The 17,335-nt window shown below is 47.5% G+C and overlaps 1 protein-coding gene across 1 annotated transcript; it reads left to right on the top strand.

The window, feature by feature from the left end:
- Nucleotides 1–500: 500 nt before the first annotated feature.
- ZFP36L2 (ZFP36 ring finger protein like 2) lies at nucleotides 501–5,009 on the top strand. The gene is made up of 2 exons (XM_052806209.1): nucleotides 501–768; nucleotides 1,433–5,009. The coding sequence occupies exons 1-2, from the start codon at nucleotides 718–720 to the stop codon at nucleotides 2,834–2,836; spliced, it is 1,455 nt and encodes a 484-aa protein (XP_052662169.1). The 5' UTR covers nucleotides 501–717; the 3' UTR covers nucleotides 2,837–5,009.
- Nucleotides 5,010–17,335: the final 12,326 nt, after the last annotated feature.

The raw sequence follows: 17,335 nt of genomic DNA, 5'->3' as shown, positions 1-17,335 counted from the left end.
CGCACCCCGCCTCCGCTCGGCGGCAGCCGCCACCCGCCCGGGGAGGCCGCCCGGCGGCTGCGCGGGCAGTTCCCGGCCCGCTGAGGGGGGCTGGGGCCGCCGCAGCCGCGGGGGCGCCGGGCGCTCGGAGGGGGATACGAAGAAGGGCGCTTCGCAGGGGCCGAGCCCCCAAGGCGCCGTCCTGATCCGCCTCGGCGGGTTCCGCGCCCGGAGCGGCCCCCGCCCCGCTCCCCTCCCCTCCGCCCCGTCCTGTCCCGCCCGCGGGCGCACCCGGCTCGGGGGTACCGGAGGTTGACGGCGGGCGGCACGGCGGGGCTGCCGCCCCCCCCCAGCCCGCCCCGCAACGCCCAGCCCGTCCCACCGCTGCCGGCCCCTCTGCAAAACTTGGGACCGGTCGAGGCGGGCCGGGGCGGGCCCGTCGGGCGGAGCGGGGCGGGCGGACGGGGGCACCGCCCCCGCGGGCCGCGGCGGCCGCGTTTATATGGGGGCGGCGCGGGGTGCCGCGGAGTTCCCGCAGTTCGCTCGCTGCTGTGCAGCTGCCGTCGCCGCCTCGGCCCGACACCCGCCGTCCCGCCCGCCCCGCCGGGAAGGAGACGGGACCATTTCGGATCTCAAGCAGACGGCCCCCTCCTATCTAGTCGTGGCTTTTCCAAACCCTCCGAGGAGAGCGGGATCTTTCGGTCCTTCCTGTATTTCCGACCATTACAGGATCTAGAAATGTCGACGACGCTTTTATCTGCCTTCTACGACATTGACTTCTTGTGCAAGGTAGGGAGGAGCGCGCTTCCCCAGGCGCGGCCCAGGCTGCCAGCGCCGGGCCGGTGCCGCCGTTTGCGGGACGGCGCTCCGGGCTGCTCGGGTCGGGGGACGGATCCCGGCGGAGCAGGCGGCCCGCGCCCGCCCGGGACGGGGCGTGCGGCTGGCTCTGCGGGCGGGTCGCCGCCTGACAGCTGGCCGGGTTAAAGCAGCGCGGGTCCTGCCGCAAGGCGGCTGATGCAAGGCTGCGAGCCTCGGAGAGGCGCGCTGCCCCCTCGCCACCGGGGCCTCTCGGGGTGGGTTTTTTCCGAAGTTGCGGAGGCGCCGAGCTGCCCTGCAGGCGCTCGCCCGCCAGCGTCGCGCTGCCGAGAGGAACTTCGCGAAGTTGCGCACGCGGTCCAGCTCGTGAGGGGGCTTCGCCCCGGCTCTGCTTCGCTCGCCCCGGCGCCTGCAGCGGACCCGCTTTCGGGGCCGGCCGGGCGGCGCGACTCCCGCCCTGACCCCCGCGGTGCGCCCGCAGCGCCCGGCGGGGCCGCGGAGGGGGGGCGCTGGCCGCCCGCAGGAGCCGCGGCGGCGAGCTGGCGGTCACCCTGCAACACCCTCTCTCTCTCTCCCGCTCCCTGTCTCCCCCGCCCCCTCCCTGCCTCCCTTCCCTTCCCTCCCCCCGCCCCGGCAGACGGAGAAGTCCCTGACCAACCTCAGCAGCATGCTGGACAAGAAGGCCGTGGGGACCCCGGTGACGCCCCCCAGCTCCAGCTTCGCGCCGGGCTTCCTGCGGCGGCACTCGACCAGCAACCTGCCGGCGCTGGCCGGCGGCTCCAAGTTCCCCAGCCCCACTGGCTCCAGCTCTTCCTCCTCCTCCTCCTCCTCCTCCTCCTCCTCCTCCTCCTCCTCGTTCGGTAGCCTGAAGGAGACGGGCTCCGGCGGAGGCGGCGGCGGCAGCAGCAGCCCCACGGCCCTGCTCAACAAGGAGAACAAGTTCCGGGACCGCTCCTTCAGCGAGAACGGCGAGCGCAGCCAGCACCTCATGCAGCAGCTCCAGCAGCAGCAGCAGGCGGCGGCCGGCAAGGGGGGCGGCGGCGGCGGGGCCCCCATCAACTCGACGCGCTACAAGACGGAGCTGTGCCGCCCCTTCGAGGAGAGCGGCGCCTGCAAGTACGGCGAGAAGTGCCAGTTCGCCCACGGCTTCCACGAGCTGCGGAGCCTCACCCGCCACCCCAAGTACAAGACCGAGCTGTGCCGCACCTTCCACACCATCGGCTTCTGCCCTTACGGCCCGCGCTGCCACTTCATCCACAACGCCGACGAGCGCCGCCCGGCGCCCGGCGGCGGCACGGCCGCCGCCCCCCCCGCCGCCGCCGCGGGGCCGCACCACCACCCGCACCACCCGCCCCCGCACCCCGCCGGCAGCACCGGCGATCTCCGCGCCTTCGCCCCCCGCGACCACCCGCTGGGCGGCGGCGGCTTCGGGCACCCGCGCGGCGGCGAGCGGCCCAAGCTGCACCACAGCCTGAGCTTTTCCGGCTTCTCCGCCCACCACCACCACCCGCACCCCCACGGCGCCGCCCCGCCGCCGCTGCCGCCGCCCGGCGGCCGCCTGGACGCCGCCCTGCTGGAGAGCCCGGGCGGGTCGCGCACGCCGCCGCCGCCCGCCTCCGCCTCCTACTGCGAGGAGCTGCTCTCGCCGCCCTGCGCCAACAACGCCTTCGCCTTCTCGGGGCAGGAGCTGGGCAGCCTCATCGCCCCGCTCGCCCTCCACACCCAGAACTTCGCCGCCGCGGCCGCCGCGGCCGCTGCCGCGGCCGCCTACTACCGCTGCCAGCAGCAGCCGCCGCCGCCGCCCGGCGGGGGCTGCCCGCCGCCCCCCGCCTCACCGCCCTTCAGCTTCCAGCCCCTCCGCCGCCTCTCCGAGTCGCCCGTCTTCGACGCGCCGCCCAGCCCCCCGGACTCCCTCTCCGACCGGGAGAGCTACCTGAGCGGCTCCCTCAGCTCCGGCTCCCTCAGCGGCTCCGAGTCGCCCAGCCTGGACTCGGGCCGCCGCCTGCCCATCTTCAGCCGCCTCTCCATCTCCGACGACTAGGGGGGCCGGGGGGGGCGGGCTGCCGCCGCCCGGCCCCGCGGCTGCCGAGCAAGTAAGTTAACGAGCGAAGAAAGTGAATCCTTTCCTCCTCCTTTTTTTTTTTTTTTTATATATACATCTATCTATATATACACCGAGAGCTGAACAAAGCAAAAAAGCATTTTGCAAAAGGGCAAATGACACGAACTGAACAAACCTATTTTTATAGAGAGACCTTGGAAGAAGGGGATTTTTGTTTCGGGGTTTTTTTGTTGTTGTTGTACTTTGGAGACAAGTTATGATATGCACCAGCAGCAGCCATTCCATCTGTGTTCAAAAAAAAAAAAAAAAAAAAAAGAGCGAGCATTAGAAAAGACACCACCAGAAAGCAACAAACAATCCGGGGAGTGCGAGTCCTGCCTGTCCAGCTCCTCCAAACCTTCAGACACAGAAAAAGTTACAAACTAGTTTTGTCTTTCAATCCAGTTCAAATAAAAACACAGAACATACTAAACCTATAAGCTTTTTTTAAAAAAAAAAAAAAAAAAGAAAAATCCAACATCCTGCCGAGAATATGCCTTGATAACAACCTTCTTTTTTTTATATATCTATATATTATTATTATAACAAATGCTAAAACCTTCATTCCAAAGTTTAATATTGGTTCCATTGCCACCACTTAGTGGATGTTTGGCTTAGAACAGTTTTTTTTGTTGTTGCTTTATTTGGAAGCACTCAACTGAGTTTAGTTTGTAATTGTTGGAGAATAACTGCTGATTTTTTTTTTTAATTTTTTTTTAGCTGTTTGAGTTGATTGCATGAATGAGTCACTGCACACAACTCAATATGAAACTATTTAACTTATTTATTATCTTGTGAAAAGTATACATTGGTAATTTGTTCATACTGTATTTATCGGGTATGATGAAAAGCAATAGATATATATTCTTTTATTATGTTTAAATTATGATTGCCATTATTAATCGGCGAAATGTGGAGTGTGTTCTTTTCACAGTAATATATGCCTTTTTGTAACTTCACTTGGTTATTTTATTGTAAATGAGTAAAATTCTTAATTTAAGAGATTGTATGTAATATTTATTTCATTAATTTCTTTCCTTGTTTACGTAAATCTGAAAGATTGCATGGTTTCTTTATAGAAATCGGTCTCGATGCTGTGGAAGTAGTTTGAGGAATTTCTATGCGTTTTTTTTTTTAGAATGTAAATGGTTGTAGCCCGTCCGAGTTGAAAAACAAACGAGGAAAAAAAAACAAAAACCAACAAAAAAAAAACAAAGACTGACTTAGCAATCAGACTTCAAAGTGGCAAATCTAATTCAGACTCGCTTAAAGTAACCAAAAAGTATTTTTTGTTGCCTAACTCCACCAATCACACTGTGATATAGTCTCAAAGTATGTAGCAATAATTGGGGGTCCCAGTATTATGTCTCTCAGTGCCTTCTTGAGGGTCCATGCTTGCCTTAAATATCTCTCAACCAAATAAGTATTTTTCTTAATGCTTGAGATAATTTGAATGTAGGGATGGGTTTTAACTACAGCAAAATTTTGCCACTCTTTATTTTACAAGAATGGAGGCCATTTTTGGATCTGAAACTTTATACAGTACATGAACATATCTTGTTTAATTAAATTCCAAAAGTTGTAATTTTTTTTTCCATATGTAGAAAGTTGGGAGTTTTCCAGAACTTTCCTGGACGGTGGATGAATGAGCAGTAGCTTAGTTTTGTTTGTACATAGGTACAAATTGAGCACTATGTACTCTTTTGGACTACTTTAACAGAAGTATGTTTTGAATGTAACTAAAGGATAAGTCAACTTGAGTTGTAATATATTTTTCGGGAGTCAGTTCACTACAAATTGTGTGAGACTGTAAACTTTGTACTGTAAATGTTTTGTAGTTCTCCCAATAAAATTTTTTTGGAAAAAAAAAAAAGTAACCCTTCAAACTGTTGAAGCCCTGTCTGCCACGCAGCGAGTATTTCTTGCTGAACACCACCACCCCCCCCAATCACAAATATGTCTAGCTACAGATTAACCAGTTTGCACCACAGCTCCAGTCCACTCCTGCAGCAGTCACTGGTCAGCAGCCAAAGCTAATAAAACGCTTCCAGAAGGTCAGGAGTATTAGTGTTAGCAGTGTACTGTATCCTCCTTTTTTTTTTTTACTATTCCTTTTTCTAAAAAGAGGGTGAAGGATCAAACCTTTGCTGCTTGTAGCTTAACAGCTGGAGTGGAAAAATCTAGTAATGGCACTTACCAGTTGCATCGCGTATGGGGATATACGAGTGTGCCATTAGCCTTCCCAGCTTGTTTGGGGTAAGGAGGAAATGGCAGTTTGGGTAATAAAAAGGCATAATTAAGGTTCACCCTTTGTCCCAAAAGCTTTGTTCCTCTTCGCTCACAGGAATGTGGACTTCTGCCTCAACGCTCCCATCAGCCAGCTGAGGGCATATTGGTGTTAATCGGGCTAGCATTAAATGTGTTAATCAGTTTTCAGGGCTTGGGTATTAAACAAATTACCTTTCTGAGAGTATATTTACATAACAAAATACTTGGCGGCCTGGGGACTGTGTGTTTGTTAATACTGGAGGAATTTTGGCTAATAACTCCACAGTTTGGTCCCTTATTCCAATCAGTCCGTTAAAGTCACGATTTCTAGCGGCTTATTTTTGTTCTTTTGTCATACTAATAATAAATGTTGTTAACTTTATGGCATCTCTGCGCTGCCTGGACCGCCACAGTACTTTCTATAAATACAAGGTAGAATGCAATACCGGTGCCATATGTTTGTGTAACAAACCTTGGACTGACTTTTCAGTTTAAAATTAAAACAAACATAAGCAATGTATGACAACGCAGCCCAGCTATAGCAATCACCCTTTTTTTATGGACTGGTCTGACATTTTGGCTCAGAATTGCTCCCTTTGATTCCCAAACTAATTTCTGAGGAAACTTCGTTTTGGTGCTGCCTGCACAGTAGCACTGAGCACTGGCAGGTCCTTCCCCAGGCATCGCTGGTACAGATACCATGGCTGCAAGGAGGAGGCGTTCGCCAGTATTTGCAGGAACAGAGAGTAGCTGTTGGTTTGACTGGTGTCTAAGCTGATGTCTTAACTCCCGGGATTTTGAAACTTAATTGTCAAACTGCGTTAATGACGAGTGCATGTCTCAGTTTCAGATTTTCTTTTTTCCCTAGGTATGTTTTTTGCTTCTCTCCCTTGCCCACCTCTTCCCCTGCGCCTCCCGTTTTCTTGCCACAGTAGATGAGGACCTTATTGCTGTATTTCACTTATCAAGGACAGCTGTATGCCATCAGCGCAGTACTTTCATCTTCCCTGCGGTTTTCTGTTGGTTGAACAGGATCTCGCTGAGGGTGCCGGGGTTGGCTTTGGTGTCTCCTGGCTGGAAGAAGAGCTCTGGAAGCTTTACAGCAGCTGCCCCACATGAAGTACAACTGCGCTGGTGTCAATGCCAGTGTTTTTCGCGTGTTGAAAAGGCTGCCGGGATGGGATGGGTGACAGCCCATGAGTGTCGGGGGGCTAGTGGCGTGCCAGTACATGGGGGGGAGCGGGGCTTGAGCCACCCGCTGCCCTGCTCCAAGTGAGCGATGCTCCGAGGCTGTCCTGCATCCTGTTTTGTTTGTATCTCTGCAAAAATGTACTGCGAAACAATCTGTTGCAGTGCTACGTGCTGCTGTTCAGAAAAACAGAAGTCCTTGAACTGGGAAGATAAGTGTCTGTTTCTTGTGCTGCACAATCAAGTGTTAACCTTTAAACTGGTGACTTATGTTGTTGATTTAAGCAAATGTTCCCTTGCTTTCATTTCAAAATTCAGTGAAGCATGTAAAGCTGGTCAGACCATTCAGAAATTTCCTGATACCTTGCAATAAATCGATAAACTGCATAAAAAGAAGCTGTTTTTCTTCAAGAGCTTTCGCTTGAGAAGGAACTCTAAGGTCTCTGCTACTGCCCATTAGAGATGTGGTAGTTCTCTTAATGGTTGGGGCACTTAAAATGACTTTGAGGAGCTGGAATGTGGGGATTTTACTAATTGCTTAGGACTGAGTCTTGTATGCTTGCTTCGGCTGATAATCTGAAAGGTACCATGGGAAAGAAGAAGTAGGTGTAATGGTATGGATCTTGAAATAGGAATTGATTTAATGTGGCTTGGTATGATCATTAGGGCGTTTTCAAATGTATCGAATCAGCAGTTTTGATATTTACTCCCTAGTCTTCTCAGTTTCTTGCGGGCTTTTTATTTGTTCAGGTTTTCTCAGTTTTCCTTCTTCAGGTAGAGCGGGTGTGCTGTAACTCCGGTGCTTTTGCTTTCTCTGCGCTTTGGGGTTTGCTGCCTGACCCAAGTTAATACAGAAATTAAACCCAGTTCAGCACACAGCTGAACAGATTGCACACCACCGAAAATACGAACAGGAATGCTGCTCTTTGCTTAGTGCGTCATGGTAGAAGCACGAGCTGATTTCGCTGTACCCCCAGATTAACCCCTGGTTCAAGTGTAGAAGCTGGAATTACAGCGCAGTCTGTGTCACTTGTGGAAGAGGGCACATTGCCACCAGAGGAGCTGGTAGGCTGCCAGCTCCTCTCTCTGCTGTGTTGCTGAATGTAGAACGCAGCAAACCAATACCTCAGTGGTTAAATACATAGGCAAGGGATGAGCCCTTTTCCGGAATATCATTTACATGTCCAATGCAACTCTTACATTACTTTGAAAAAGAAATTACTGCCCTCCTCCTGTTTTCTGCTCCCATCCCATCCCAATTAGGTGTGCAGCTTGGATTTTTTTTTTTAAAAAGGGTGCATCTGACAACCTCATTTTCAAAGATGGCCCAAGATTTCATTTTTGTTTGTGATCGGGATGTACTTTAATTTTTTCATTTTGCTAGATAGCATTAAAGCTAAGGGACTTGTACTATATATTTTTAATTGTGTGGTCTGTCTTTTCTTGCTGACCTTGAGTGTGAAGCTTACTTGATGGAGCTTCAGGTGGTGTTGCTCTGTCATTGATAAGATAGGACATTTCAGGTTTTGCCTGCTGAGCCTACAGACCTTGGCAGCACATTAGCTCTGGAAATTAAAACTTCACTTTCTGACCCTTCAGCTTAAACTCTGTTCCTCAGTGGTTTAAGGAGAAGGTACTGGGCTTCTCACTTTGTTGCATCTGAAGTACAGTTACATCGTCCCTTCTGCCAACCCTGCAGCTGGTTGGTACCTGCCCAGGGAGGGGCAGGAATATCTCAAGTGACCACGGCCAGACCTGCAAGTGCTCACTTGCTAGAGAAGCAAGTGGAGGCTTGGGGTAAAAATTATACACTTGAGGTGATATAGCAAGTTGCCCCCACCAGAAGAGAGCAGTTTCTCCGCTCTGCTTGTCCCCAGCCCTTTCTGACCCACTCCCTGAGCCGGTTCGGGTCGCTGATCCGGCAGAGCACCCCAGCACCCTGCTCACAGCTTGCACGACGTGGCTGGGGGTGGGTGCTTGGTCCACTGCCACCAGAAGGTCCACTTGATCCCAGCCAGCTCTGGCACTCGCCACATCTGCCTGGGGGTTGATGCATTTTATTAACCAGGCAGAAAGGAAAAAAAATGATGGTTTCTGTTGGCATAGAGTTGAAGCGGGTCAGGGAGGAGTCTGATGAGTTTCAGAGCTGGCGCAAGGGAGGAGGGGGAGGTAGAGCCCCGCATCCCGGAGAGGAGGCAAGAGTGACAGGATGGAGGACAAGGGATCCCCCAGCCAAGCTGCTAGATTGGCTTACCCCTCCTGTGTGGGTTTTGCTCAGTTTGAAGAAACATCGTTTCCTCCACAGTTCTTTGGGAAATTCTTGATCTGCCCATTTTAAAACTGCTTTTCTATATTGGTGATTATAAATGACTCACGTGGACCTTGAGTATTTTTTGTGCCATTTGAAAAGATACCAACATTTAAGGGAAGGCTCAGCTCAAGATAGGGCTTAATTAATGTGAATGTATCCCTGAATAGTGATTTTGTCTGGTTTCCTGGAAATCAAATAATAGTTGCGTGGCAAAGCTCGGCATCTTCTGAGAAGTTCTGAATGTGAAAGGAAACGCTTGTTATCAGCTGGCATAGATTTAGCAGGTTGTGTAATTTTTGCAGCATATGTACTGAAGAACATTGATTTGTAGGTCTAATTCCTTTATTAATATTAAGAATTTAATATTGGAGAGGAGGGTGGAGGAATGAGATTCCTCCCTTGAGGTCTAGAGGACCTTGTCTCTAAAAAGAATTTTTTGCCTCAAAGCTTAGTCAAACAGATACAAGTAATTTCATCTCTCCTTTCAAAGAGGTATAATGGATGTGTTAATGGAGGCATTTTGGGGTGAACCCCCCAAAATTTGCATTCCTGAGGAAAGCAGGCAAAATGACCCTGACAAATCTCTCTGTTGCTGAAGAGGGATAGATGACATCTGCTGAGTAATTTCTGTTCTGTACACCATCTGAGAAGGAAATACAGGGTAATTTAAATCCCCTTTTTTCTACCATGGTTAATAACATAAACAGGGAGCTGGATATGCTGAAATCTAAATACGAGGGTCCTATATCAATGGATGATTACCTTATCTTTTCTGAATGACATTCACTTGAATACCTGGAATCGTAATAGCTACTCAAGATAAGAAAGGGAGGGAAATTCAGTAACAGTAAGAGGCCTGGTAACTTATGAGATCTTGATTAGCCTTCAACTGCACCTAAATGTTGGAAAAGGTTTCCCTGTACTGTATGCAAAGGGAGCTGAATAGCAGTGTGAAAACCATTCCCTCATTGTAGAGGAGCACCAACAACTGGCTTTTGTGATTATTAAGCTTTCTTGTATCCACATATACAAATCCTCTGACTCTTCCATGGATGACTGTTTTTCACCCTCATTTTTAATTGCTTTAAAATTCCAGCTTTGCTGGCTGTGGATGGTAGGTAGCTCTGGCCCCTGCAGTGGTCTTGTAGCTCTTGCTGGGGGGGGGGGGGGGTGCACACGTAGCTCTGAATCTCCTAAATACCATCAAATCTGAAATTGGACTTCCTCTTCTTAGTAGAGGCCGTAATCCAGCTAATGACACTGGGTGGTGGTTTACACTTCCCATGGATGAGCCAGCATGGATGGGGAAGGGAGAAGAGGAATCCGGCCCCTCCAGCTGCTCACCCTGGAAGGGTCTGTGAGCTGGTGTGATGCCTCGCTGCTGCCCGGCAGTGTGGTGAAAGGGGGGGATGTGCATCAAAGGGAAGGCCCAGGTATCTCCTTCTGGGGCAGCAGAGCCCTGGGTCAGTTTGTGCCTGTCACGTGCCTGCACCTGGATGAGGGCAAATTGTTTCTTGTGTTGGATGCCATTTGGCTGTGTTGCAGAAGTGGCACAGCAGCATAAACAGGGAGGGTTCGCTACAGGGTGCTGCTGTTAAGAGGGCTGAACAGCCCACTGTAAATCTTAGGAGATGAATTCAGTGTTAACAAATACTTTTTTTAAAGGTCAGATTAGATGAGGCATGCAGCGTTTTGCCAATCCAAATGAACACTAACTCTAAAAAGACAGGAATTTGTTTTCTACTAGATTAGTGCTCTGATCTGGACTCATCCCATGGCCTCGTGGCTGTAGAACAAAAGCATGAGCGAGGGCAGGAGTACGTGAGTAACGTGAGGCTCGGACCTTCGCTTTCAGCATCAGTGCAACTTTATATTGCCTTGAACTGCCTGTGAAACCGCAGCCTAAGTTATGTTCTGTGGGGTTTTTCTCTGCATACATGGTTGAAATCCCAGGATGTATCAAATAATGTCCAGGGCACAGGGGGAGGCAAAGCCTCGTGCAGCAAACTCTGTTGAGCTCTCTAGAGCTGAACCTGAGCACTTTGCTTCAGTTTGGCTGTTTTGCATTTGGGAAGGTGTGGCTGGGGAGATGATGTTGAGGAAGGGGAAGCCTGGAAAAGCCATCTCTCCTGGAAGTGGTGCACAGCTCTGGGCTAGTGTCAACATGAGCACCAAGTCATGACCTCTCCTGTCTACTCAAAATATTTTCTATGGTAACCTGCATCTTAAAATGAAATTCAAGATGGAATTTAGAATTCATAGCATGAAAGTTAATACCAAACTGTTTGCTGCAAGAGCCATCTGCAAATATAAGGCAAGCCAAAATGTAAGGCATGGGGCCAGTGAATATTTCCAAAAATACAACTCTTCAACTTTCACAAAGGAACAATCATAAGAAGTTGAAGCGATAATACGCCTGAAATCTCCAGCTCTACTGAAGAAGATGACAGCATGTCGTTAAAAAGTTTCTCTCCATTTTCTCATCTGGTAGTAGATACGGGCACACAATCAGGGACAACTGTGGATTGAGTTGGTAGGACCAAAAGAAATATGCCCCAAGAGTTCGGCACCTGGGGAGTAAGTAGGACTCGGTGGAAATAATCCTCTTTCTTAAAGTAATCACAGAAATGCAACCTGAGTGGTGAGTACAATCTACTGTTGCAAGACTAGTGGCGACAGATTTAGAAAAGGATTCTTTCAAACCACTGGCAAATACCAGCTCTCAAAGAGGTAACATAAATACCATAGACAATAATATATATATAATATATATACAATGGTATGTATATTGGGCAATGCTAAACTTCTGATCCAGGGAGCAGTCACTTGTAGTTTAATATAGAACAGGTGCTGTTAGGTTAGTAGGAACAAATAAAATGTGATAATGAATTTTTAAAAAATAGATTCACTGTTAATAACTGTAAAGATGGTCAGGTTAGATGAGATTTACAGATTTATTTCTTAAAATGCATGTTACTAAAACATTCCAGAACATGGAAATACCTGCATATATTTTACATCTGGAAAAACAGTGTTTAGGTGTGTGTCATCGTATCCTCAAGAAGTCCTTGCTCTCACAGAGGTACAGCCTGTGTCAGAGGGACTGCAGCCCTTGCCGAAGAGCGGTGGTAGGCAGCAGAATGGGTCTGTGCTCCCAGTTTGCTTTCACCACCTGAAATTGGGAAGAGTTTGACTCACAGTATAGCTGGGATTTATTCTGGAGGAGACCCTTTTGGGACAGTAAAGCCAGGAGAGGCAGGATCCTGCTCAGTCTGTTGCAGGAGATGCGTGAGTGTTACTCCAGCATATCAGAGACACATTTGCTACTGGTGTCACTGATTTTAGTTGTTTTCTTCAGAAATACTATTTAGCCTTGCAGAGACTGCTCCTGCAATAATTGACATGGGGATCTCAATCCAATGCTTAATATTTTATTATAAATTGCCTCAGATGTTTAGCAGGGGCTCTGGGAGCTCAGCTGGCCATAGTTTTTACCATGATGTGTAGCAGGAGTCCCCAGTGAGTGTCTCAAAGCCTGGAAGAGCTGGTAAGCTACCAGGTGCAGGTGGCTGTCCTGCTTACCCCTCTGCCCTAAAAAAAAGGACCATTGGTTCCAGGTGTGATGCTCTCCTTGTGTCAAGTTGTTTCCTGGGCTGCAATGTTGTACCTAAGCAGGGTCATGTTTATTGAGAAAACAAGCGTAAACATCAATGAGGTGAAGCTCTTCATTCTCTGCTGATGCAGGAGATGTGAAGGGGGAAGGACCTGTCCAGGTTTCTTTGCTTTTTTGTTATCTAGCACTTTATAACATGGAGCGTTTTCTCCTTACAACTCTAAAAACTGATCGGAAAGAGCAATTGTTCAAGTAGTGTGTAATTCATGGAGATGGAGCGGATAGCATTATCCAGATGGAAAAGCAAATGCTAAATGTCTTGGAAAAGTTTCCTTGAAATTACAGGAAATATACTTTCTGTAATTCCAGAATCAGTAGTAGAAAAGGAAAAAGAGGGAGGGTGAAAATCAGCCAGTTAGGATTACAATAAGATAGAAAAGGGCAGAACTTAACATTTCATGATTGTACTAGCATTACGCAAGCAAAAGACAGCATCTTGTAAGTTAGAAACCACAGTGTGTAAGTAGCCTTGTTGCCCTGGCTGGGTGGAGAAAAGTGAAAGAAATTGTAAATACTGTTGTATGCAACTTCCCCTTCCCCTTGTACTGCATCCTACATAAAATAAATAATTCACTAAAGCGTTCAATATCCCACAACCTCTTAGTATAGTTAGCTTTTATAATGCAAATGGTCCATCATTTTATGAATTGGACCATTCCCAGGGACTAAAATGTTCCACCAGAACCCAATCTCATTGAATTCATTTGTTCTCAATTTTCTCAATAAGCCCAATTAAGTCCAGGTGGAAGTGCTTGTGCTTCAAAATGACTTGCAGAGACCTAGCAATCTTGGTGACCTTTGGGTGAATAGAAGGTCAGATTCTTCTTGAAATCTGCTCTGTAACCCTCATGTTCGTGCAGAGTTCTGTGTCTATGAGCCCCAGGTGCTGCCATGCTGTGATTTTCAGTGAAATATATAAGTACGTGATTTCTTAGTAATTATTTTCTATGGAATTTTATGAATTCTGAGGAATAAAAGTTTTGATTTTTTTGAACAATTCTTTGTAGTAATTGAGATGAGTGGGAAGTTTAGGGGTACGCTGGTGCCTGTGATGATGGAGCTCTCTTATTCCACCATCAGTGTTTCATAATATCAGCTGTACACCTGGCTTCTTGAGTTCATGTTGGAATTCTGGTGTGGAAGACAGAGAGTGACCAAAGCTGTGCTGCAGTGGTGGATTTGAGTTTATAGGAAAGTTTTCTCCTTCAGCCTGAAGCCCTCTTGTGAAGGGCGCTCTGCACTTGCTCAGCACGAGAGGTATGCAGCTGGAATTTGGAGAGGGCTAAAGAAAGTAAGAAAGAGAAATCCTAATTTATTTGGTAAATATCATGACACCTGATAAATATAACTGCTTCAGTGAAATGAGAGAAAAACTGCTTTCAAAGAGTGAGCTCTTCAGGGTAGAGCTAGGAGTTGTGTTGAAGTCCCAAGTGTGCTGCTGGCACTTCCCTGGGAGTGCTGACAGGGACTCAGACCGAGCCCTGAGAGAGCCCAAACCTTTAAAGTTTAGCTTCCCCCCCACTCCCCCCCAATCTGGTTAACTTTTCTAAAATGAAATTAATTTCTAGTTTGCTGTATACCTGGATGGGAGGGGCCTTGGTGGGCTGTGGTGGTTTGGGTACTGGAAGATTCTGGAAATCCTGAAGAAACTTGATCCTTGTGAGTTTTTTGTTTGGTTGGGGTTTTTTTTCCAACCAAATTGAAGCAAGTGGGAAAGGCTGGGCAAAGAGTAAACTTTTGACTAAGGTGAACCTCTGATTTAGTATGGCTTGCCTCTCTCTCCCTGCCTGCCTGCCTGAGGCTGTGAATGCTGCCTGTGCTGTCTGTCCTTGTTCACAACACTTGCTGTCTGTATGTATTTGGTCATGCTAGATCCTGTTCTGTTGATAGAGGTACCTTCTTCTCCACATATGTTGGAGCTCCTATTTCTCTCTAGTGTCTTTGGACTATTTAGAGGATCTCTCTTTCTGAATATGAGGTGGAGGGGAAGGGTAATTCATAATTAAAAGTAATAAATTCCCTTCAGCAGGCAAACTTCTTTGAGTTTGTCCTCCTCACCCACCCCAGTTTTTAGTAGCATCCCTGTGACACTACCTCTGTTCAGAGATTGTCAATGCTGGAAAAACACCAGCCCTACCTAGCCATTGTCCCATTTTGGGCTGTGCTGTTGGTCGCTTGGGAAGCTGCAACTTCTTCTGGTGGGCCTGGGAAGAAATACTCTGTTCTGCAGGGGTTGTGTCAAGCTGGTGGCACCAAAGCAGAAAGCAATATGGAGAAATGTGCATCATCCCCTCTCTCACATGCAGTCCATCTCCCAGTAGGTAATACAGCCTCTGGCTGCTGCTTCTCATGACTTGCTGCCACTCCTATGTGGTTTTCCTCCAACCAAGCACACAGCCTGCTGGTATGCTCGGGTCCCGCACCCTAAAGGTGTCCTGTGCTGGCTGGTTTCTTTCATTCACATGTGCCAGTATGTTCCTGCATGTTATTGTTGTCTTGCCAGCTCTGATTCAGGTATGGTTATAGGCATAGATTAATTGTATCTTCAACTGGATGTTCAGCAACTTCAGTAGTTGCTTCTAATCCATCATTGAATACATTGAACTGTAACCTTCGTATTTCCAAATACGTGGTCTCCAGAGGGCCCTGTAAATCGTTCTGCATTACAGGAAAACTGCTTTAACAATTTTCAGTTGGCTAATGGCTATAGTATAGCCATAGAGTAGATGCCCTTGTATCTCTGTTGTGTATGTTCTGCTTCAGTTAAAAATGATCTTCTGATGTCTGAAGGACCAGGACAGGAGCATTTTTAATTTTTTTTCCACTTTATTTGACTGAACATATGCATAAGTGCACTGACACTTACTTGCCGTATGTCCTTGCATGCACTGACTGAACTGTCCCACACCAGACTTAGATTTGGTTGCTAAAAAAGAGTGCATTTGCTGCAGTTTGTAGGGTTATTGGTTTGGCCTCCCATTTAAAATTTATCAACTTCCTCAATGTGTTATTCTTAGCGTTAACCTTACGTCTTGTCTTTCTACATATTCCCTCATGGAAAAAACGCAGCCTGGCATTAGTGACATGAACTGCAGATTTCGGTAGTGGGCAAGCTGCACCGTGTTCCAAGTTGCGCAAAGCTGTTTATTGATCTTGTGATTGTAGAAATGAAAGAGTTGCCTGTGTTTTAGCTGGGCTGGTGTGTGGTATGGGTAGCTGTGTACATTTACACATGCATATGTGTTTTATTTATAGTTTATATATTTAAATAAATATAGGTATATATTTATTTACTGTGTATTTATAATATATATATTTAATAATAGCAACATGAGAATCTGGCTATCCATTTGGCTTCAATCTGGGCAAATACCTTGGTTGGTCATGATGTGCAAGATAGTCGTAGAGGTAAAATTTCTTGTGTGAGGATAGATTGATTGGTCACTCATGACGCTGTTTAATAATACTTACACAAGTCAGTTAATTGTGGTAGGCTGTTTCATTACCTGAGCCATCAGCTCTGTTTCCTAAAAAGTTTGATGTAAAGTTGTTGGGTTTTTTCTAATAGAGCATTTTACTTTTGCTGTGTGACAATTTATCATGCTGTGTATGTTGCTGATGAGTAACGTGACATATATGACAGGTCTATGAATGTGACAGTTGTGACTGCACTGTCTTTAAAGTCATTATCAATATAGCAAGTGATGTTCAGCATTTGACTGTATTCTATTGTATTCTGCTGGCAGAATTTCCAGCAGATGCTGAGGTACCACTTAAGGTGAACTTGTATAATTTGTAAAGAAGTAGGAAAGAGGTTTTGCAGTTCCGAGGCAAACTTTCCATGGCTGAAAGGTGTTACAGTGTGTACTTGCCTTGTATATCCTGCATTCTCATCAGAAGAGAACATACATTAATCACTTGAGAATCACTAGGCTTCTGATTCTGCTCCATAGCATTATATCCATTTGTCCAGATGTCATTTAGAGTGGCAGCTTTGCCATTCTTGAGGTAATTTATTCCTAGGCTAGTTCAACTTATGTATGCCGTGCCCCAATATGATTAACTTCCCGATACCCTAATTACTTAACCTGGGGTGTTGGGTTTTGCTTGGCATTGCACAGCTCTCAAGGAAATGGTTTTCTGTCTTGCTGTTCTGGCTCGGGTCGGCACAGTCTGAGGGTTTCGGTCCTGACTTTCTTCTTTCCTCTGTCAGGAAGCTGAAAACTATTCTTTACAAATCTGAAGGCTTCCTTGAGAAGAAGGCTGCTTCATATATCAGTTTATATTAGGACAGAATTTTAACAGCAGGGTTTTTTTCCATTAGAAACTAGGTAGGCTATATCCCTATTTTTCACTGACCTCTGTGGAAAGAAATGGAAAGACTGGGCATAGGCTTAGATTTAGGTGTGCTTGTATTTGGACAAGCTGTGGTGGTTGACATGGTTAATATTCAATCACTCCTGTGTCCTTATTGAGATGAAGTGACATTGTAGTGCCTCTTATATGGCAGTTCCTAGATGGATGTGATGGGTCCAGTATTCACAGGTGGGGTTACAATACTTGCCTATGGGTCTGAAGTGCTATACTGAAAACAAGGTTAGTTTAAGAAGGTGTTACACTGTTTCCCCTCTTTCCCTCCCCTTCCATCCACCCAAAAAGACTCATCCCTGGCACCTGAGGATGGCTAGTGTCTCTTATACATAACACTTGGTGGTTGTAATTGGTGCGTGGTTTGTCAATGATTAGTTACTTGGTTATGGAGGGGCTTACAGATATTATAATTGATGCCAGTTCTAATAAGGGGTTATTCAGTTGGCATATGTTTTGGGAAAGCAGTCCTTTATTAGGATATACAGATGTCAGAAACCAACAAGAGACCATCATGCCTGCCTCTTCCTTGCAGCTATTGGGAACTTGCTGTACGAGGGAGCCTAACTTTCTGATTCAATCACATCTGCAGCCTGTGTGCCAGTGTCTTGGTTTGAGCTGGATGACATGT

The sequence above is a fragment of the Harpia harpyja genome, chromosome 13 (assembly GCF_026419915.1).
Source record: "Harpia harpyja isolate bHarHar1 chromosome 13, bHarHar1 primary haplotype, whole genome shotgun sequence".
Lineage (NCBI taxonomy): Eukaryota > Metazoa > Chordata > Aves > Accipitriformes > Accipitridae > Harpia > Harpia harpyja.
The sequence above is the reverse complement of the archived record's forward strand: the minus strand, read 5'-3'. Positions and strand labels throughout refer to the sequence as shown.

What these genes read in the sequence shown, in the direction of transcription:
- ZFP36L2 (XM_052806209.1), top strand. Translation starts at nt 718, where the DNA reads ATGTCGACGACGCTTTTATCTGCCTTCTACGACATTGACTTCTTGTGC. An exon ending in ACATTGACTTCTTGTGCAAG is followed by an intron (nt 769 to 1,432) that starts GTAGGGAGGAGC and finishes CCGCCCCGGCAG; the next exon opens with ACGGAGAAGTCCCTGACCAA.